This window comes from Oncorhynchus kisutch, linkage group LG11, assembly GCF_002021735.2.
Source record: "Oncorhynchus kisutch isolate 150728-3 linkage group LG11, Okis_V2, whole genome shotgun sequence".
Taxonomy (NCBI): domain Eukaryota; kingdom Metazoa; phylum Chordata; class Actinopteri; order Salmoniformes; family Salmonidae; genus Oncorhynchus; species Oncorhynchus kisutch.
The window spans coordinates 76022278-76046248 of record NC_034184.2 but is presented as its reverse complement, the minus strand read 5'-3'; the positions used below and the strand labels follow the sequence as shown (position 1 = coordinate 76046248).

The 23971-nt window shown below is 43.7% G+C and overlaps 1 protein-coding gene across 4 annotated transcripts in view; it reads right to left on the bottom strand.

The window, feature by feature from the left end:
- Positions 1-19843, bottom strand: part of LOC109899218 (phosphatidylinositol 5-phosphate 4-kinase type-2 alpha) — a 37997-nt gene extending 18154 nt beyond the window's left edge. For 3 of the 4 annotated variants that reach the window (XM_031835116.1, XM_031835118.1, XM_031835117.1), the window contains exon 1: positions 19205-19836. In XM_031835116.1, coding sequence (XP_031690976.1) covers positions 19205-19339 — 135 coding nt within the window. In that variant the 5' untranslated portion in view covers positions 19340-19836. Of the gene's footprint in view, positions 1-19204 lie in introns of all 4 variants that reach the window. The other variant, XM_031835119.1, reaches the window with a different exon arrangement.
- Positions 19844-23971: the final 4128 nt, after the last annotated feature.

Sequence of the window (23971 nt, the reverse complement as noted above, 5' to 3'; positions counted from 1 at the left end):
ACCAGTCAAAAGTTCTGACATCTACTCATTCAAGGGTTTATTTTATTTATACTATTTTCTACATTGTAGAATAATAACTCATCCCAAGCCACCTCAATTGGGTTGAGGTCGGGTGATTGAGAAGGTCAGGTCATTTGATGCAGCACACCATCACTCTGCTTCTTAGTCAAATAGCCCGTACACAGCCTGGAGGTGTATTTTGAGTCATTGTCCTGTTGAAGAACAAATTATAGTTCCACTAAACCCAAACCAGATGGGATGGTGTATCCCTGCAGAATGCTGTGGTAGTCATGCTGGTTAAGTCTGCCTTGAATTCTAAAGACATCACTGACAGTGTCACCAGCAAAGCACCCCCCACACCATCATACCTCCTCCTCCATGCTTCACGGTGGGAACCACACATGCAGAGATCATCCGTTAACCCACAGTGCAATGCTTCTCACAAACACACGGTGGTTGGAACCAAATATCTCAAATTTGGAATCATCAGACCAAAGGACTGATTTCCCCCGGTCTAATGTCCATTGCCCGTGTTTTGTGGCCAAAGCAAGTCTCTTCTTATTGGTGTCCTTTAGTGGTTTCTTCACAGCAATTTGACCATGAAGGCCTGATTCACACACTCTGAACAGTTGATGTTGAGTTGTGTCTGTTACTTGAACTCTGAAGCATTTATTTGGGCTACAATTTCTGAGGCTGGTAACTCTTATGAACATATCCTCTGGGTCTTCCTGTGGCGGTCCTCATGAGAGCCAGGTAACTCTAATGAACTTATCCTCTGCAGCAGAGGTAACTCTGGGTCTTCCTTTCCTGTGGCGGCCCTCAGAGCCAGTTTCATCATGGCGCTTGATGGTTTTTGCGACTCCAAAATGTTTCCGTATTGACTGACTTTCATGTCATACAGTAACGATGGACTGTCGTTTCTCTTCACTTATTTGAGTGATTCTTGCCATAATATGGACTTGGTATTTTACAAATGAAGGCTGTCTTCTGTAAACCACCCCTACCTCGTCACAACACAACTGATTGGCTCAAACAAGTTAAGAAATTCCACAACTTTTAACAAGGCACACCTGTTAACTGAAATGCATTCCAGGTGACTACCTCATGAAGCTGGTTGAGAGAATGTGAAGAGTGTGCAAAGCTGTCATCAAGGCAAAGGGTGGCTACTTTGAAGAATCTCAAATATTAAATATGTTTTGATATGACACCATACGTGTTATTTCATAGTTTTGATGTCTTCACTATTATTCTACAATGTAGAAAATAGTCAAACTAAAGAAAAATGCTTGAATGAGTAGGTGTGTCCAGTCTTCTGACTGAGAATATACAGTACCATTATTGCTCAAACATATTGTTAATTTATATCATACTTCATATACATTGCTTTGGCAACAGTGGCAAAGAGGATTGACACCACCATCTCAGATTGTTCTGAAATAGTTTCTGTTGTTAGAAACATACTATTAGCATTAAAAATTCTATTTATAGAGAATTTGGATATGCTAACATTGTTACCATTGACTTGCATTGGATTTGTGCCATAAATGCTAAAAAGTTAGCATTTGAAACAGTGGACAGGGAAACTAAACCAAAGCATGGATTTTATTTATTTAACCAGGTAAGTTGACTGAGAACACATTCTCCTTTTCGGCAACGACCTGTGGAATAGTTACAGTGGAGAGGGGGATGAATTAGCTCATTGTAAACTGGGGATGATTAGGTGTCCATGATGGTATCAGAATATAGCCAGGACACCATGGTTAACACCCCTACACTTACAAAAGTGCCATGGGATCTTTAGTGACCACAGAGAGTCAGGTCACCCGTTTAACGTCCCATCCAAAAGACGGCACCCTACACAGGGCAGTGTCCTGGGGCATAGGGATATTTATTTTTAGACCAGAGGAAAGAGTGCCTCCTACTGGCCCTCCAACACCACTTCCAGCAGCATCTGGTCTCCTATCTAGTGACCGACCAGGACCAACCCTGCTTAGCTTCAGAAGTAAGCCAGCATCGGGATGCAGGGTGGTATGCTGTCATACATTGTCCATAGACTACTTACAGGGTAAGGAAACCAATGTGTTATTTTGTCATTTGGGTGAACTATCCCTTTAATTCTGAGGTTGGGGGGTTTCCTAAACGTTTTTTTTTTTTATCCACATAGTAGGAGCAGCACCATCTAGTGGTCAGAACATGGTAATAACAGGAAGGGACATACACCTAAGATACCTAAGAATTATTGACTATAAGACTATTGTCAGAAGAGGGGAAAAACATCCCCAAATTCACTGGGAATACATTATATAGGATGAAGAAACAACATGCTCTGAGACACAGCTCCATACTACTGGTCAGACAGGACTGATGCTATATACATGTTGTCGGGGCGGGATTGGCCTGGGGACTGGAGGGTTCATCGGTGGGTTTTGAGAGTTTCTTTGGATTACTCAGGAAAAAAAGTTTGTTGAAATTGGATGTTAGGTACTATATTCATTAAATATGATATGAATCCTATAAATTAAAATGATTAACTTGGGTGCAATCAATCAGCTTAATTTCTCAGAGATAAAATTATATTTCAACAAAATAATGTTGCAGGAATGCTAATCTCAGCTGTTTCTACAGAACTACAGGAATGATTTTAGAACAATCTGAGATAGTCATGGTTTGCTGAAATGACATGAACGACCAAACTACCCATTCATGCCAATAAAGCATTTATTGAATTTAATTAAGAGAGAGACAGAGAGATAGCCATTGAGGCTGCAGCTTAACCAGTATCTGGTACAGGACGAAAGGAGACAAGGAAAGGAAGCAAGTGGACTTCAGAAGGGGGCAGAAACTTGATGATGGAACTTGGATGTTAAGGAGAGAGACTCCTGAGAGAGAGAGAGACAGACATTCAGTGATGTGGGGTGCCAGGCAACAACGTCACGCAGAGACTGATGCATCCTGAGTACTTCAGGAGACGTCACCACATCACAAAGCTCTGTTTCACACACAGTACAGAGGCAGGAGAGAAGACAATGCCCCTGCACACACACACATGGCACTGGGCCAACCTTCAGGAGGACAGCACAGTGGCAGGAAGTAGCAGCGATGTATTCTGGGGGCTGACGGTGACAGACTACAAATCTCTCCCCTTAAGGAAGCAGGATTACTAATCTCTCTGTAGAATTATATCATCATGACGCATTCATCTGTTCAGTCAGACAGGATTTAGCTCAGAATGAAGAGAACCACAGAGAACAGCATTCTCCAGACCTCCAGGATGAGTAGCCCGACCGGGCCGGTCTATGGCTGTGTCCCTAATGGCACCCTACCCCCTTTACAGTGCCCTATGGGCCCTAGCAAAGTCAAAAGAAGTGAAATATAAAGGGAATAGAGGGCTGTTTGGGACGCATCATAGTCACTGTATTCCTTGGCTTGTACAAATCAACTCTGAGTGAAGCAAAGTGGTGACGACTGCAGGCCTCATGTTCATGTTGCGTTTAATCTCCTCCTCTGATGATGGCTCCAAACGTCAGTCTCTTATCTCTCTCTCTTTCACTCGCTCAGCCCGGCCAACTTTCACAGTGCCACTTCCTGTTCGTCGTCGCCTTGGTGACAGAGTCTGGTGTTTCCGACACAGAGCGGAGTGAGCAAGCTCCGTGCCCCGGTGGACAGGAAGTGGGAGAGGAACTCAGTCAGCACACGGAGGCTTCGCTCTCTCTCACTCATAACACCCTCTGACAGACAGACCCACAGCTCTCTGAACGAGCGACCGACACGCAGCTCTCCGACCGACCGACCGACATGCAGCTCTCCGACCGACCGACCGACACGCAGCTCACCGACCGACCGACCGACACGCAGCTCTCCGACCGACCGACACGCAGCTCACCGACCGACCGACACGCAGCTCTCCGACCGACCGACCGACACGCAGCTCTCCGACCGACACGCAGCTCACCGACCGACCGACCGACCGACACGCAGCTCTCCGACCGACCGACACGCAGCTCACCGACCGACCGACCGACACGCAGCTCTCCGACCGACCGGCACGCAGCTCTCCGACCGACAGGCACGCAGCTCTCCGACCGACAGGCACGCATCTCTCCAAACGACCAGCACGCAGCTCTCCGACCGACCGACACACAGTGATGTGTAAAGCAACGATGTAATTTAAACCCCAGGTTTGCTGATGCTATGTATTGGCCATTGAGAGGGTCTGAAGCCACCGGTCAGCCATATTGGTACTCCTTAGTAGGAGCAGTCCTCCATAGGAATGAATGGAATTCTACACTATTTAAATGAAGGACAAAATTACATGCATTTAAGTATATTTTTCTGTTGTCGTGGGGACAGTAACATTATGTTGAGCTCACATAATATACAATGAAAACATAAAAAACAACATTTAAAGTGTTGGTCCCATTTTTCATGAACGGAAATAAAACACGTTTTCATATGCACAATAAACGTATTTCTCTCAAAATGTCATGCACAACTTTGTGTACATCCTTGTTAGTGAGCATTTCTCCTTTGTCAAGATAATCCATCCACCTGACAGGTGTGGCATATCAAGAAGCTGATTAAACTGCATGCTGGGGACAATAAAAGGCCACTCTGAAATTTGCAGTTTTGTCACACAATGCCACAGATGTCTCAAGTTTAGAGGGAGCGTTCAACTGGCATGCTGGCTGCAGGAATGTCCACCAGAGCTGTTGCATGTTCTTTTCTCAACCATAAGCCGCCTCCAATATCATTTTAGAGAATTTGGTAGTACGCCCAACTGGCCTCACAACATCAGACCATGTGTATGGCGTTGAGTGGGCGAGTGGTTTGCTGATGTCAACGTTGTGAACAGAGTGCTCCTCGGTGTCGGTGGGGTTATGGTATGGGCAGGCACAAGCTACAGACCACAAACTCAATTGCATTTTATAGATGGCAATTTGAATGTACAGACATACCGTGACGAGATCCTGAGGCCCATTGTGGTGCTATCTCCTCATGTTTCAGCATGATAATGCACGTCCCCATGTCACAAGGATCTGTACACAACTCCTGGAAGCTGAAAATGTCCCAGTTCTTCCATGACCTGCATACTCACCAGACATGTCACCCATTGAGCATGTTTGGGATGCTCTGGATCGATGCGTACAACAGCGTGTTCCAGTTCCCACTTCACACAGCCATTGAAGAGGAGTGGGACAACATTCCACAATCAACAGCCTGATCAACTCTATGTGAAGGAGATGTGTCACTCTGCAAGAGTAAAATGGTGGTCACACCAGATACTGTCTGGTTTTCTGATCCACGATCATAACTTTTTAAATAACGGTTAAATAAAATAACATGAACTGGAACTCAGTCAAATCTTTGAAGATTAAAACATGTATGAAGGTGTCTGTAATAGAATATACTTGCCAAAAATGATTGTAGACATTAATAAATGCATTTCTATAACTTCCTAAATATTTTTTACAATGGAGAAGGAATGCTAAGATGGAGGCACATTGGCTTGAACACAGCACCCCCTATCAGTCATCTAGTGTTAACAAATCATCGGTTTAAATGTTGCGTGCGTTTGTGCGCGTGTCAGTCAACAGATCTCAACACCATTGAACACTTCTGGGAGATTCTGGAGCGATTCCGAGACAGCGTTTTCCACCGGCCATCAACAAAAACGTACAGAATTTATTGTGGAATAAGGGTGTCCCTTATCCCTACAATAGAGTTCCAGACACTTGAAGAATCTATGCCAAGGTCCATTGAAACTGTTCTGGCCCGTGGTGACCCAACGCCCTATTAAGACACTGTGTCAGTGTACCTTTCATTTTGGCAGTCGGTAGGCTAGACATTTCCATACAGTCACAGTCCTACTAGAGCAGCTGGTGCTTAGTGACTCATCTGATGTGCGACTAGAAAAAGGGACAGATTCAGAAAGTTGACCAGTTATGCAATCTATCCTAGCAGCAGTGACATAGATATTCTGCTCTAAACCGGATGACACCTCAATGGTTCAGGCTAGTAAGCACACCCAGATCCAGCACATTTCATTGGTGGAACTACGTACAAATCAGGGCAATCCCATGAAAGGACGCAGAATGCACAGTTAGTGGTTATAAAAAACGGATAACTAACCTGTCTTGGAACAACTACATGTGATGAATCAAATAGTGTAAACACTTTGAAATCTGTCTGAGTATCATACGTCTTCTGCACCCCGATAGTAACAGTAACATTCCTCTCACAAGACGACAGCCCAGCCTATGGTGGTGGTGGTGAATAATTCAGTCTAATTTCAGTGATTACCATGTTAAGAGAAACACGGATCACCCCATTATTAGTGTAGAGTTCAATTATCTGGCTCACAAACCCAATTATCTGGCTCCCCAACTACTACTACCACCTGGTACTACTACCACCACCACAAGGTACTACTACCACCACCAGGTACTACTACCACCACCAGGTACTACTACTACTACTACCACCAACACCTGGTACTACTACTACTACCACCACCACCACCACCACCTGGTACTACTACTACTACCACCACCTGGTACTACTACCACCACCACCACCACCTGGTACTACTACCACCACCACCTGGTACTACTACCACCACCACCTGGTACTACTACCACCACCTGGTACTACTACTACTACCACCACCTGGTACTACTACTACTACCACCTGGTACTACTACTACTACCACCTGGTACTACTACTACTACCACCACCTGGTACTACTACTACTACCACCACCTGGTACTACTACTACTACCACCACCTGGTACTACTACTACTACCACCACCTGGTACTACTACTACTACTACCACCACCACCACCTGGTACTACTACTACTACTACTACCACCACCACCTGGTACTACTACTACTACTACTACCACCACCACCTGGTACTACTACTACTACTACTACCACCACCACCTGGTACTACTACTACCACCACCTGGTACTACTACTACTACTACCACCACCTGGTACTACTACTACTACTACCACCACCTGGTACTACTACTACTACTACCACCACCTGGTACTACTACTACTACTACTACCACCACCACCTGGTACTACTACTACCACCACCTGGTTCTACTACCACCACCTGGTACTACTACCACCACCTGGTACTACTACCACCACTACCACCTGGTACCACCACTACTACTACCTGGTACCACCACCACCTGGTACCACCACTACTACCACCACCTGGTACTACTACCACCATCGCCTGGTACTACTACTACTACTACTACTACCACCATCACCTGGTACTACTACTACTACTACTACTACTACTACTACTACTACTACCACCATCACCTGGTACTACTACTACTACCACCATCACCTGGTACTACTACTACCACCATCACCTGGTACTACTACTACTACTACTACTACCACCACCATCACCTGGTACTACCACTACTACTACCACCATCACCTGGTACTACCACCACCAGGTACTACCACTACTACCACCACCTGGTACTACCGCCACCTGGTACTACTACTACTACTACTACTACCATCACCTGGTACTACCACCACCAGGTACTACCACTACTACCACCACCTGGTACTACCGCCACCTAGTACTACTACCACCACCACCACCAGGTACTACTACCACCACCAGGTACTACTACCACCACCAGGTACTACTACCACCACCACCAGGTACTACTACCACCACCACCAGGTACTACTACTTCCACCACCTGGTACTGGCACTACTACTACCACCTGGTACTGGCACTACTACTACCACCTGGTACTACTACTACCACCACCACCACCACCAACTGGTACTACTACTACCAGCACCACCACCTGGTACTACTACCACCAACACCACCTTGTTTTGGGATGAGTTGGACCGCAGAGTGAAGGAAAAGAAAATGCTCAGCATATGTGGGAACTCCTTCAAGACTTTTGGAAATGCATTCCAGGCAAGCTGGTTGAGAAAATGCCAAGAGTGTGCAAAGTTGTCAAGAGAAAGTGTCTACTTTGAAGAATCTAAAATGTATTTTGATTCGTTTAACACTTTTTTGGTTACTACATATTTCCATATGTGTTATAGTAGTGTTGATGTCTTCACTATTATTCTACAATGTAGAAAATAGTAAAAAAATAAGAAAAACCCTTGAATGAGTAGGTTTATCCAAACTTTTGACTGGTACTGTGTATATAGATGGTACTGGTACTGTGTATATAGATGGTACTGGTACTGTGTATATAGATGGTACTGTGTATATAGATGGTACTGTGTATATAGATGGTACTGTGTATATAGATGGTACTGTGTATATAGATGGTACTGTGTATATAGATGGTACTGGTACTGTGTATATAGATGGTACTGGTACTGTGTATATAGATGGTACTGTGTATATAGATGGTACTGGTACTGTGTATATAGATGGTACTGGTACTGTGTATATAGATGGTAATGTGTATATAGATGGTACTGTGCATATAGATGGTACTGTGCATATAGATGGTACTGTGCATATAGATGGTACTGGTACTGTGTATATAGATGGTACTGGTACTGTGTATATAGATGGTACTGGTACTGTGTATATAGATGGTACTGGTACTGTGTATATAGATGGTACTGGTACTGTGTATATAGATGGTACTGGTACTGTGTATATAGATGGTACTGGTACTGTGTATATAGATGGTACTGTGTATATAGATGGTACTGTGTATATAGATGGTACTGTGTATATAGATGGTACTGTGTATATAGATGGTACTGTGTATATAGATGGTACTGTGTATATAGATGGTACTGTGTATATAGATGGTACTGTGTATATAGATGGTACTGTGTATATAGATGGTACTGGGTATATAGATGGTACTGGGTATATAGATGGTACTGGGTATATAGATGGTACTGTGTATATAGATGGTACTGGTACTGTGTATATAGATGGTACTGGTACTGTGTATATAGATGGTACTGGTACTGTGTATATAGATGGTACTGTGTATATAGATGGTACTGGGTATATAGATGGTACTGGGTATATAGATGGTACTGGTACTGTGTATATAGATGGTACTGGCACTGTGTATATAGATGGTACTGGTACTGTGTATATAGATTGTACTGGTACTGTGTATATAGATTGTACTGGTACTGTGTATATAGATGGTACTGGTACCGTGTGTATAGATGGTACTGGTACTGTGTGTATAGATGGTACTGGTACTGTGTGTATAGATGGTACTGGTACTGTGTGTATAGATGGTACTGGTACTGTGTATATAGATGGTACTGTGTATATAGATGGTACTGGTACTGTGTATATAGATGGTAATGTGTATATAGATGGTACTGTGCATATAGATGGTACTGTGTATATAGATGGTACTGTGTATATAGATGGTACTGTGTATATAGATGGTACTGTGTATATAGATGGTACTGGTACTGTGTGTATAGATGGTACTGGTACTGTGTGTATAGATGGTACTGGTACTGTGTGTATAGATGGTACTGGTACTGTGTATATAGATGGTACTGTGTATATAGATGGTACTGGTACTGTGTATATAGATGGTAATGTGTATATAGATGGTACTGTGCATATAGATGGTACTGTGTATATAGATGGTACTGTGTATATAGATGGTACTGGTACTGTGTATATAGATGGTACTGGGTATATAGATGGTACTGGTACTGTGTATATAGATGGTACTGGTACTGTGTATATAGATGGTACTGTGTATATAGATGGTAATGTGTATATAGATGGTACTGTGCATATAGATGGTAATGGTACTGTGTATATAGATGGTACTGGTACTGTGTATATAGATGGTACTGTGTATATAGATGGTACTGTGCATATAGATGGTAATGGTACTGTGTATATAGATGGTACTGGTACTGTGTATATAGATGGTACTGGTACTGTGTATATAGATGGTACTGGTACTGTGTATATAGATTTTTAGAAAATATTGTCTTACTTTTAAAATAATTCTGCAGTGTTGCTTAAGGGCTTGTAAGAAAGAATTTCACAGTAAGGTCTACACCTTTTGCATTCGGTGCATGTGACAAATACAATGTGATTTTACACACACCATTCACTTCTGGTGGGGCCTACTGTACACTACTGTACACACATTGATAGCCATGCAGGGCAACGAGGGCACTAGGATATCTACTGCTGGTGACTAAAGCTATATTTTAAATCAATGCCCTTGTCTCCTCTGGCATAACATTATTTCTCTCTGCTCTACGCCATGCTACAGTGGACACCTCTCTCTCTCACACACACACACACACACACAGAGTAGAGGGCGCAACAGAGGTCCTGACCCCCAACTGTGCACAAAAGACGACCTCTCCTGCTTCATCAAGTTGCCCCTCTCCAACCCGACCACCCAGACATAAGGAGTGTGACAGACCCTGTGGAAAGACAAGCACGTACACCACACACTCTGAATGTGTTCGGCTGGTACCTGGGGAATCCAGGTCCTTTGTGATATCCCATCTATTCTGTTCTTCATCCATATTCACCACATAATAGTTGTAGGTCAATCGTGTGGCTATTAATAGGAACAGCCTCTTACGTCACACACAGACGCAGACATAGTCACTGGCTCAGAAAGACAGGGGGAGAGAGAGCAAGGGGGAGAGGGACGGAGGAATAGGCAACAGGAGAGAGAGCGAGGGGGAGAGGGATGGAGGAATAGGCAGCAGGAGAGAGCAAGGGGTAGAGGGACGGAGGAATAGGCAGCAGGGGAGAGAGCGAGGGGTAGAGGGGCAGAGGAATAGGCAGCAGGGGAGAGAGCGAGGGGTAGAGGGGCAGAGGAATAGGCAGCAGGGGAGAGAGCGAGGGGTAGAGGGGCAGAGGAATAGGCAGCAGGGGAGAGAGCGAGGGGTAGAGGGACAGAGGAATAGGCAGCAGGAAGAAAGCGAGGGGTAGAGGAATAGGCAGCAGGGGAGAGAGCGAGGGGTAGAGGAATAGGCAGCAGGGGAGAGAGCGAGGGGTAGAGGGACGGAGGAATAGGCAGCAGGGGAGAGAGCGAGGGGTAGAGGGACAGAGGAATTAGGCAGCAGGGGAGAGAGCGAGGGGTAGAGGGACAGAGGAATAGGCAGCAGGAAGAAAGCGAGGGGTAGAGGGGCAGAGGAATAGGCAGCAGGAGAGAGAGCGAGGGGTAGAGGGACGGAGGAATAGGCAGCAGGAGAGAGAGCGAGGGGTAGAGGGGCAGAGGAATAGGCAGCAGGAGAGAGAGCGAGGGGTAGAGGAATAGGCAGCAGGATAGAGAGCGAGGGGTAGAGGGACGGAGGAATAGGCAGCAGGGGAGAGAGCGAGGGGTAGAGGGACAGAGGAATTAGGCAGCAGGGGAGAGAGCGAGGGGTAGAGGGACAGAGGAATAGGCAGCAGGAAGAAAGCGAGGGGTAGAGGGGCAGAGGAATAGGCAGCAGGGGAGAGAGCGAGGGGGAGAGGGACGGAGGAATAGGCAGCAGGAGAGAGAGCGAGGGGTAGAGGGACGGAGGAATAGGCAGCAGGAGAGAGAGCAGGGGTAGAGGGACAGAGGAATAGGCAGCAGGAGAGAGAGCGAGGGGTAGAGGGACGGAGGAATAGGCAGCAGGGGAGAGAGCGAGGGGTAGAGGGACGGAGCAATAGGCAGCAGGGGAGAGAGCGAGGGGTAGAGGGACGGAGGAATAGGCAGCAGGAGAGAGAGCGAGGGGTAGAGGGACGGAGGAATAGGCAGCAGGAGAGAGCGAGGGGTAGAGGGATGGAGGAATAGGCAGCAGGAGAGAGAGCGAGGGGTAGAGGGACGGAGGAATAGGCAGCAGGAGAGAGAGCGAGGGGTAGAGGGACAGAGGAATAGGCAGCAGGAGAGAGAGCAAGGGGTAGAGGGATGGAGGAATAGGCAGCAGGAGAGAGAGCGAGGGGTAGAGGGACGGAGGAATAGGCAGCAGGAGAGAGAGCGAGGGGTAGAGGGACAGAGGAATAGGCAGCAGGAGAGAGAGCAAGGGGTAGAGGGACGGAGGAATAGGTAGAAGGGGAGAGAGCGAGGGTAGAGGGGCGGAGGAATAGGCAGCAGGGGAGAGAGCGAGGGGTAGAGGGATGGAGGAATAGGCAGCTGGGGAGAGAGCGAGGGGTAGAGGGACGGAGGAATAGGCAGCAGGAGAGAGCGAGGGGTAGAGGGATGGAGGAATAGGCAGCAGGAGAGAGAGCGAGGGGTAGAGGGACGGAGGAATAGGTAGCAGGGGAGAGAGCGAGGGTAGAGGGGCGGAGGAATAGGCAGCAGGGGAGAGAGCGAGGGGTAGAGGGATGGAGGAATAGGCAGCAGGGGAGAGAGCATGGTTTTTAACTGTCCAATGCGCTGAATATTTTTATTTTATTTCACCTTTATTTAACCAGGTAGACTAGTTGAGAACAAGTTCTCATTTACAACTGCGACCTGGCCATGAAAGCAAAGCAGTTCGACACAAACAGAGTTACACATGGAATAAACAAAGCATACAGTCCATAACACATTAGAAAAAAATCTATATACAGTGTGTGTAAATGAGGTAAGATAAGGGAGGTAAGGCAATAAATAGGCCATAGTGGTGAAATAATTACAATTTAGCATTTAAACACTGGCGTGATAGATGTGCAGAAGATGACTAACTGTTATAGACTTGCGTACGAGGCCTACCCAACGATACAGAGTTTACAAGTAATAAAGAAATAGCAGCACGAGGATAAAATTAAATACACAAGCGTCGGGCTATATACAACGAGTACCAGATCATGAGGTACGTACAAGAAGGCAGGGTAAAGTCACTAGGATAGATCCCATTGGCTAGAAATCCAGTCAACGCTTGTTAGCATTGGCTCACGAAACTACCTAACTTCCTTGATACTGGACACAGAGACATAACAATGGTAGCATCAGTTCATCTGACTCTGGAAGTAGATTAAAAAAAGCCTCATTGCCAAAATCCCCAACGGACCTTTGTCAAGCCCTGCTATGCATTCACCTGTATTGTGAATGGACCTCGATCTTAATTTATCCAGTTCGTCAGGAGATGTACCTTTCAAATAAATGATTATCATTGTTGTTTTGTAGTTATATTGTTTTTTTTTACCAAAGTCAAATGATTGCATACATGGCTGTGTCAAAACAATGTACATAACATTTTTATAATGTAATGACATTGAACTCAAAAGACGCCCAACGATTAAACAGAGCAAATAATGAGTTAATCTGTCTGGACCAAGTGCCATTCTGTGACTGTCTCATACGCCATATTTTTTGTTGTTGTGGTATTGCTTTGGAATACTTAATTATAACATAATAACACACAGAAATACGAGCCTTTGGTCATTAATATGATTGAATCCGGAAACTATCATTTCGAAAACAAAACGTTTATTATTTCAGTGAAATACGGAACTGTTCCGTATTTTATCTAACGGGTGGCATCCATAAGTCTAAATATTCCTGTTACATTGCACAACCTTCAATGTTATGTCATAATTACATAAAATTCTGGCAAATTAGTTCACAATGAGCCAGGCAACCCAAACTTGCATATACCCTGACTCTGCGTGCAATGAACGCAAGAGAAATGACAATTTCACCTGGTTAATATTGCCTGCTAAACTGGATCAGTAGTTATAACTAGTGATTATGATTGATTGTTTTTTTTACAAGATAAGTTTAATGCTAGCTAGCAATTTACCTTGGCTTCTACTGCATTCGCGTAACAGGCAGGCTACTCATGGAGTGCAATGGTTAGAGCGTTGGACTAGTTAACTGTGCGGTTGCAAGATTGGAACCCCTGAGCTGACATGGTGAAAATCTCTCTTTCTGCCCCTGAACAAGACAGTTAACCCACCGTTCCTAAGTCTTCATTGAAAATAAGAATGTGTTCTTAACTGACTTGCCTAGTTAAATAAAAGGTAAAAAAAATATATATATATATATTAAAAATCGGAAATCGGCGCCCAAAAATACCGGTTTCCGATTGTTATGAAAACTTGAAATCGGCCATTCCGATTAATCGGTCAACCTCTAGTTGTAGATGGGTATTACAGCATGACAATGACCCAAAACACACAGCCAAGGCAAAAAAGGAGTGGCTCAAGAAGAAGCACATTAAGGTCCTGGAGTGGCCTAGCCAGTCTCCAGACCTTAATCCCATAGAGAATTTGTGGAGGGAGCTGAAGGTTAGAGTTGCCGAAGGGTCGAGTTGCCAAACGTCAGCCTCAACCTTAATGACTTGGAGAAGATCTGCAAAGAGGAGTGGGCCAAAATCCCTCCTGAGATGTGTGCAAACCTGGTGGCCAACTACAAGAAACGTCTGACCTCTGTGATTGCCAACAAGGGTTTTCCCACCAAGTACTAAGTCATGTTTTGCAGAGGGGTCAAATACTTATTTCCCTCATTAAAATGCTAATCAATTTATAGCATTTTTGACATGTGTTTTTCTGGATTTATTTGTTGTTATTCTGTCTCTCAATGTTCAAATAAACCTACCATTAAAATTACAGACTGATCATTTCTTTGTCAGTGGGCAAACATACAAAATCAGCAGGGGATCAAATACTTTTTCCCCTCACTGTATGTATGATGATGATTCACCAGAGGTGTACAGACATTCTAGAAAACAGTATTTCTCAACCTCCTGTCCATGGATGGAGTGCCACAGGTTCCTGCCTGGGATGTTGCTGGACGGCAAAACGGCTGGGCTGCATGTCAACAGTCAGGGTGTCTCTCTCTAAACTAAGTCCTATATCCTCAGGGTGTTAAGACAGAGTAGGAATGTCTGAGGCTTTTGGGTGTCAGACGGAGTTTGTTAATCCCCCCGTGTGGAGAGGGAACCATCATAGACATTTCTGTCTATCTGCTGTCACTCACTACCACCAATCACACAGCCGAGGCTTTAAAATCACAAACGCAATTTGTGATTTGAATGACCTATGGTAGAGGTGCTGCATCAAATCAAGTAATATAGTGACTCCCCTGTTCTCTCTACCATGGCCATCTAGTGACTCCCCTGTTCTCTCTACCATGGCCATCTAGTGACTCCCCTGTTCTCTCTACCATGGCCATCTAGTGACTCCCCTGTTCTCTCTACCATGGCCATCTAGTGACTCCCCTGTTCTCTCTACCATGGCCATCTAGTGACTCCCCTGTTCTCTCTACCATGGCCATCTAGTGACTCCCCTGTTCTCTCTACCATGGCCATCTAGTGACTACCAGTTGAGTTGTCTACGTCGGTCCTGATGTTCCAGCAACAGGAATGCAGAGTGCTGGCGAGTTTCCAGAAAGCGCTGGGTTTAATTGATGGGTCTCTCAGGAGATAAGGAGGGTTCTGTTTCTTTGCCAGCCTCAGAGTGTGTGTGTGTGTGTACACACATTGTCAGGCCTCCCCCTCTCTCCATTCCAGTGTTGTCGCTAGCAGACATCCCATCTGACCCCTACTCAAACTTGGGGAAAGACAGCAGCTCTCACACAATAAGCAGGCTTTTTCCAACCAGAATTCTACAAGAACCTCAACTATCACCCTCAAAACAGTGTTTCCCCTAGGATTTATTTTATTTTATAGCAGAGGTGGCAAAGTTAGCGTTGGAGGGGTAGGGGTAGTGAGCGTGGCCAATGGAGTGGTCTCCGACTGAACGTTTTACAGACCCTCCTCTTGGCCACAGAGGCAGGATTTGGCTGTTTTAAAGCAAATTTCCTGAAAATCTACACATTTTGTCATGGGGCTGAGAGATTGTTCTCTTATGCTATCTGAGGGACTCAAATTATAACTAAATTAAATGGGGGCTCCATGCCATGACATTCTTTATACATTTTAGATTCTGCCTGTCTAGTTTGTATTTTGGTGGTTGTTAGTTCTTAAAGATGATGTAAACAACATACTTTACATGTGGTTTTAGTTGTTTAAGTTCACACTGAAAACATGTTATAGTCCCAAATAAAATAACTAGTGGTTAAGCAGTACGGAAAGAAATAAGCTCTAAACTGATCAGTTAGTGCAGTGTTGCAAAGTCCACAAGAAAGAGACTGGTGATCAGGAGGTGGGTACCTGGAAAACAAGCAGCTTCTGGCATAAAACTATTCTATCCATCACCCTGTCGAGTGTTAGGCAATGCAACAACACAAAAGGTTTGGACATGTTGGCTAGGGCTAGCTGGCTGGGAATCAAACCCAGATACTGTCTGAGCCTAAAGAGGACCACATAAGCCCACTGAGCCAGCCCTCTCTGGAGCTAACATAATTATTCCAGTCCAAGGTGTGGTCACGACAAGCCTGGCGAAGGAAACTACCACTGGGATATAATTTCATGTAGGGCTAAACTGTTGTGGTAGTGACAAACTGGTTGAGATACAAGTCGGAAGTTTACATACACCTAGGTTGGAGTCATTCAAACTCGTTTTTCAACCACTCCACAAATGTCTTGTTTACAAACTAAAGTTTTGGCAAGTCGGTTAGGACATCTACTTTGTGCATGACAAGTAATTTTTCCAACAACTGTTTACAGACAGATTATTTCACTTATAATTCACTGTATCACAATTCCAGTGGGTCAGAAGTTAACATACACTAAGTTGACTGTATGTTTAAACAGCTTGGAAAATTCCAGAAAATGATGTCATGGCTTCAGAAGCTTCTGATAGGCCAATTGACATAATTTGAGTGAATTGGGTGTATTTCAAGGCCTACCATCAAACTCAGTGCCTCATTACTTGACATCATGGGAAAATCAAAAGAAATCAGCCAAGACCTCAGAAAAAAAATAACTGTAGACCTCCACAAGTCTGGTTCATCCTTGGGAGCAATTTCCAAACGCCTGAAGGTACCACGTTCATCTGTACAAACAATAGTATCCAAGTATAAACACCATGGGACCACGCAGCCATCATACCGCTCAGGAAGGAGACGCGTTCTGTCTCCAAGAGATGAACATACTTTGGTGCAAAAAGTGCAAATCAATCCCAGAACAGCAGCAAAGGACCTTGTGAAGATGCTGGAGGAAACAGGTACAAAAGTATCTATATCCACAGTAAAATGAGTCCTATAATCAACATAACCTGAAAGGCCGCTCAGCAAGGAAGAAACCACTGCTCCAAAACTGCCATAAAAAGCCAGACTACGGTTTGCAACTGCACATGGGAACAATATAGTACTTTTTGGAGAAATGTCCTCTGGTCTGATGAAACAAAAATACAACTGTGCCTCAAGGTATTGGAGTGGTCATCACAAAGCCCTGACCTCCATTGGGATATTGATGTTCTAAACCTCAGTTTGCTGAATTCTTTAGCCGACATCTGAGTGTCTCTTCAAAATATGAATGATCACCATTCAATTCTCTCTGCAATGCTACACTGGCCTTTTTTAAAGGAAGAGATGTTTACTGTACGTGTTATATCTGGCATGCTAAATTGGAGGCTACAGACAAACTGAGGGGTTTTAAATAGTGAGCAGAGGTTATTTATTAGCTGTGCCTGAAAGGATTACCCCAGCCTAGCCAGCAGAGGAAACCAGAGTTTGCTTTTAACAGAAAGTTTGTCCAAGAATAAACTGTGGCTGTGTGTCTGTAAGAGTGAAGTGTTGGCCAGACAGTGGTGGTCTCTCCCCCCACCCCCCACAAAAGCTTGTGGAAGGCTCCCCGAAACATTTGACTCAAGTTAAACAATTTAAAGTCAATGCTACCAAATACTAATTGAGTGTATGTAAACTTCTGACCCACTGGGAATGTGGTGACAGAAATAAAAGCTGAAATAAATCATTCTCTCTACAATTATTCTGACATTTCACATTCTAAAATTTAAGCGGTGATCCTAACTGACCTAAGACAGGGAATTTTTACTAGGATTAAATGTCAGGAATTGTGAAAAACAGAGTTTAAATGCTTTTGGCTAAGGTGTATGTAAACTTCCGACTTCAACTGTACCTCCCTTGGATCCTCTTCCTGACTTACACAGATGTGACTGGGACTAGAAACCTCCTGTGGCTCGTGACATGCTAGTCTTTGCTTAGGTAGGCCCTGAGCAGATCACAATCAACACTGTTTCCATATAGTGTGTCCCCCCCCTCTTGTCATACACATTAGTAACCCTGCACCCTAAGAGACTGTTTTCATGTAGAATTTTGAGGTGGACTGACCAGCCTCTGATACAGCGTGACTGAGGGAGACCACCACTGTCTGGCCAACACTTCACTCTTACAGACACACAGCCACGGTTTATTCTTGGACAAACTTTCTGTTAAAAGCAAACTCTGGTTTCCTCTGCTGGCTAGGCTGGGGTAATCCTTTCAGGCACAGCTAATAAATAACCTCTGCTCACTATTTAAAACCCCTCAGTTTGTCTGTAGCCTCCAATTTAGCATGCCAGATATAACACGTACAGTAAACATCTCTTCCTTTAAAAAAGGCCAGTGTAGCATTGCAGAGAGAATTGAATGGTGATCATTCATATTTTGAAGAGACACTCAGATGTCGGCTAAAGAATTCAGCAAACTGAGGTTTGGAACTTCAATATCCCAAACAATCGCAACATTCTAGTTCCAATGCAAATGAGTATGTTATGTCATGAAACATTGGGACAGTGAGCCTGTTAGGCTATATGGCTCTAACTGTGCAGTCACAGTGATTGAAAGAGACATTGAGGAAGGGATCGATGATAAGCTCTCTGACATGGGAATATCTGTTCCCTCAAGATACTGGACCCTGAGAGCTCGGAGAGTTTATACCACCGACCCACCCACACACTAAGCTACTTGTAGTATGTCACATCAAGAGTGCAGAGTTGACTATTATTATTACAACTGTTCTATCAGCAATTCACATGGACCAAAGTCAGTGTGGCAAGTAATGGAGAATCGAGACACGACAGACAATCTACCCAACACCCTCTGAAAGGCTAATTAGTTAACTAGTTAGAAGTGAATTGTTGCCAAGTGGAATTTAAAATCAAGCCTGTTGCGATAAGGTGCAAATTTGCATTGCCACAACGATAACTACTGCTAACCGTCACCCTTGATTTGCGCCTGAGTCTCGAGTCTGTCAAGTCAAATCACACTTTGACACATATCTGACACTATGTCTAGCTAGTTTAACGTTATGTTTAGTAGTACAGGGTCATGAAAACATCGATTTGACCACCACTAACCAACCCCAATGGACAGACTCACCGAATGGTTGACTCCCCACATGAGGACGCTGAGCAGAGGGTCGCTGGCTCGGAAAAGCTTCACTTTTTGAGCCACGAAGTGTTTTTTCTTCGTCTTGCTCGCAATAGATGCGGCAATGCTGCTCGCTGTAGCCATCTTTAGTGGCAATTGGCTGGATATCACCCAGTCAGTGACAGTTCGTTCTGGAGCTGGGAGAGTAGCCTCTCAATGATCACCTACACTCTGCATTTAGCAAGCGAGCAATCAAAAACAACTGTAGTCTTTTCTGTATTAGCTAGATACTCCAATTTGCCTTAGGTTTTAGATTCCAACGGAGCTCGCCTGCCTACTACACACTCCGTCCTTAGCTAGCTGTTGCAGAGCAGCGGCTGCACTGGCCAAAGCTAACGATAGCTTGCTAAACTAGAAAGCTAGTCAGTCCTTTTAGATTTTCTGTTTCTTACGCGTTCGTTGGTCAGCCTCAAAATATGCTAGTGTCCCAACCGTTATTGCAGTGACAAAGAGGAGAAATCTAAAATCTACGGTTTATCAAATCTGTGTTATTTCCTACGATGCTTCCGGCTCGGTGTTGCGCTGTCAACTGACAGCTCAAGGGAGGGAGGTGATAGCGTTTCATCTACGCCTTCCTCAGTCAGTGGGTGTGTGGCACATCAGCGTCTCGTCAGCAACACTAAAACATTATTTCCGGGTCGCGGAATTTCGGCAATTAACTACACCTTTCTAATAGTAGAAAGGTGTAGTTAACCTATATTTATTCATGATATACAAATACCCACAATGCAATACACGGTATATTAAATACATGTTCATTTATAGAGAGAAAACTATTATAGGTGCCGAGGTAAAGTGGGTCTGGGAATATTCTGCGTTCAAAACCACTGGGAACTCGAAAAAGAACGAGCTCCGACTGGGAAAAAATCGATTTGAACGGTCATCCAACTCTGAATTCCAACTTTGGAAATCGGGTCTCTTCTATAGCTCCAAATTTTCTGACCTGAAGTTCACTGGCGTCATGATTTAACCAAATCATTTTCAGAGTTCAGAGCTGTTTTGAACGCAGCATTACTCACTAGGGTCTGTAGAATCTAGTGTCCTCCGTAATTATTGGGACAGTGACATTGTTGTTTTGGCTCTGTAATCCAACATTTTGGATTTGAAATGATACACTATGAATATGACGTTAAAGTGCAGACTGTCAGCTTTAATTTGAGGGAATTTGTGTCCATATTGGGTGAACCGTTTAGAAATTACAGCACTTTTTGTACGTAGTCCACCCATTTTAGAGGACCCAAAGTATTGGTACAAATTCACTTATGTGTCTTAAAGTAGTCAACCGTTTAGTGTTTGGTTCCAAATTCCTAGCACGCAATGATTACAACAATCGTGTGACTCTACAAACATGTTGGATGCAATTTGCAGTTTGTTTTGGTTGTGTTTTGTATTATTTTGTGACCAATAGAAATTAATGGTAAATAATGTATTGTGTAAATTTGGATTCACTTTTATTGTAAATAAGAATATAATATGTTTCTTATTAACACTTCTACTGTAATGTGGATGCTACCATGATTACGGAAAGTCCTGAATTAATCGTGAATAATGATGAGTGAAAAAGTTACAGAAGCACAAATATCATACCCCCAAGATAATGCTAACCTCTCACCATTACAATAGCAGGGGAAGTTAGCATTTTATATCATACCCCCAAGATAATGCTAACCTCTCACCATTACAATAGCAGGGGAGGTTAGCATTTTATATCATACCCCCAAGACATGCTAACCTCTCACCATTACAATAGCAGGGGAGGTTAGCATTTTATATCATACCCCCAAGACATGCTAACCTCTCACCATTACAATAGCAGGGGAAGTTAGCATTTTATATCATACCCCCAAGACATGCTAACCTCTCACCATTACAATAGCAGGGGAGGTTAGCATGTCTTGGGGGTATGATATAAAATGCTAACCTCCCCTGCTATTGTAATGGTGAGAGGTTAGCATGTCTTGGGGGTATGATATAAAATGCTAACTTCCCCTGCTATTGTAATGGTGAGAGGTTAGCATGTCTTGGGGGTATGATATAAAATGCTCTCACCATTACAATAGCAGGGGAAGTTAGCATTTTATATCATACCCCCAAGACATGCTAACCTCTCACCATTACAATAGCAGGGGAGATTAGCATTTTGGGGTGGTATGATATTTGTGCGTCTGTAAATTTCTCACTCATCATTATTGATGATTCATTCAGGACTATACGTAAATTGTAGGCCTACTATAGTTCGGTGCCGTTGTACTCTGGAATATATGTACAAAACAGGATAACAGTACTACAAGAACCAGAGCGCTGACTAACCTAAGTACACTGATCTCTTTCCTCCATTGGAAAAGCCTATTCAACTTGAGATAACTATGGTCGGTAAAGCGGGACAACTAAAACAGTGACTGAATTACAAAATTGAAAGATAATATTGGCAACTTTTTACATTTTATTTTGATGCGCCAGTACATACAAATCATTCAAATCCAGACAGAAAATATTTACACAAGAAGCAATCTAATATCACACAGTCAAAACTCTCCGTTGTTTAGTTAAGTTCACCATTCTGTGATTCTCACTGTTAATAAACATCAGGCGTTTAGTTAAGTTCAAGTATGCACATTTAAATCACAATTTGGCACAATGCATTATTTATGACAGTTTTATAACCTTAACATCAAAACATAAAAAGCTACGTCACTGATCTCACTATGATCTTCCTAATTGAAGCTTGCTTTGGTCCTGTTTTATGACGTCACATAGATGAAGTGACGTGATTTAGATCATGTGATTTCTCTGCAATAGTTGAGTAACACTAGTTTTGATTTACACTTGTCAGACCATTAAATAAAAGCATCAGGATTAAGCAGTCCCAGTTTGTATGATGTCCCACTTTCTCTGAATTCACCCTATGTAATTTATAGGCCTACAGTGTATTGCATTTGGGACCAATGGATTGTGTGGAGTAGAAAGTGTTGCTGGGTATTTAAACCTCAGTCCCTCATGAAATAACACCATATATACTGTATATTATACAGACCCTACTGAGTAATCCCAACCTCACTTTTACATCAGCACATAGCATTGCTTTTTCTCTAAAAGGCAATATGTAATTTATAGGCCTACAGTGGATTGCATTGGTACCAATGGAATGGGTGGAGTAAAACGTGCTGCTGGGTATTTAGACCACAGTTCCCCAAGAAATAACACCATATATAGACTTTAGTGCGGGATCAATATGTTCTTAACATTCATTTACTTTAGCTCCAACAATTTCTCAATGTGCTCCACCTTATAAAATTATTTATCTTATATAAATTAGTAATCATCTTTAGTTATAATTTTGTAACATAATTGTAACATTATGCACTATGCAAAGCTGCAAAATGATTGACTTCATATCATCCTCATAGCGTATTATTGCAGAGTTTTATTTTGAAGGCTAAATATAAAAACGGAAGTCTTAACGTTGCTGCCTGGATGCTAATGTTGCTGCGGTGACGTTAACAGGTGACGGACAGAACGACCGTCCCTCGCGCAGACAGATTGGATAATGGTAGCGTTCCAGGTAGCCTACTTTGGAAGACACGTTGCGCAGATGACCAAATTGATAAATCCAGTTCAGCATTTATATAGATTTTAGAGCTATCAGATCTGTATTAAATCTCTATAAATACGGAAGTAGTGTTTACTATTACTTGAACCCCAGAAATATGACATAATGATGCGATAATATGCATAATGTAGGCGGCCTGGAACACTCCCATTCTGTTCTGGTTTGCCCTCTAATATATACACTGCAATCCAACCTCCCCCAAGGGGTCTCTCTCTGTCTCACTCACTCTCGCTCTCTCTCTGCTGTAATTCCCTTCTCTCAAATACTGTATTGATACATAATGTGACATAACCTCATAAATGCTGGTGACTTTTTATTTTAAAGGAATATTATCAGCCGTGTGTGTGTCTATGCACTGTATACATGTCCATTTGCAACCCCTAATAATGCATTAGTTAAAATCCATACAATATCCGCACACCCCCATCCCCTAACCGTGGATGCTTTATTGAGATGAATCTGTATCACTCAGGGTAGGCAGGCCACTGACAGTGTCCCTCATGGCCAGAGGTGTTGTAATGCTTTTAGAGGGCATTTGGGTGTTTTGGTGCAGAGCAGTGCAGAGTGTGCTTTTTACAGCTGTGTTTGTGGTGGAGGAAGTCCTGTTCTGTCTGTTCTGTCCGCTCTGTCTGCTCTGTCTGTTCTCTCTGTTCTGTCTGTTCTCTCTGTTCTGTCTGTTCTCTCTGTTCTGTCTGTTCTCTCTGTTCTCTCTGTTCTGTCTGTTCTCTCTGTTCTGTCTGTTCTCTCTGTTCTCTCTGTTCTGTCTGTTCTGTCCGCTCTGTCTGTTCTCTCTGTTCTGTCTGTTCTGTCTGTTCTGTCCGCTCTGTCTGTTCTCTCTGTACTCTCTGTTCTGTCTGTTCTCTCTGTTCTGTCTGTTCTGTCTGTTCTGTCCGCTCTGTCTGCTCTGTCTGTTCTCTCTGTTCTGTCTGTTCTCTCTGTTCTGTCTGTTCTCTCTGTTCTGTCTGTTCTCTCTGTTCTGTCTGTTCTGTCTGTTCTCTCTGTTCTGTCTGTTCTCTCTGTTCTCTCTGTTCTGTCTGTTCTGTCCGCTCTGTCTGTTCTCTCTGTTCTGTCTGTTCTGTCTGTTCTGTCCGCTCTGTCTGTTCTCT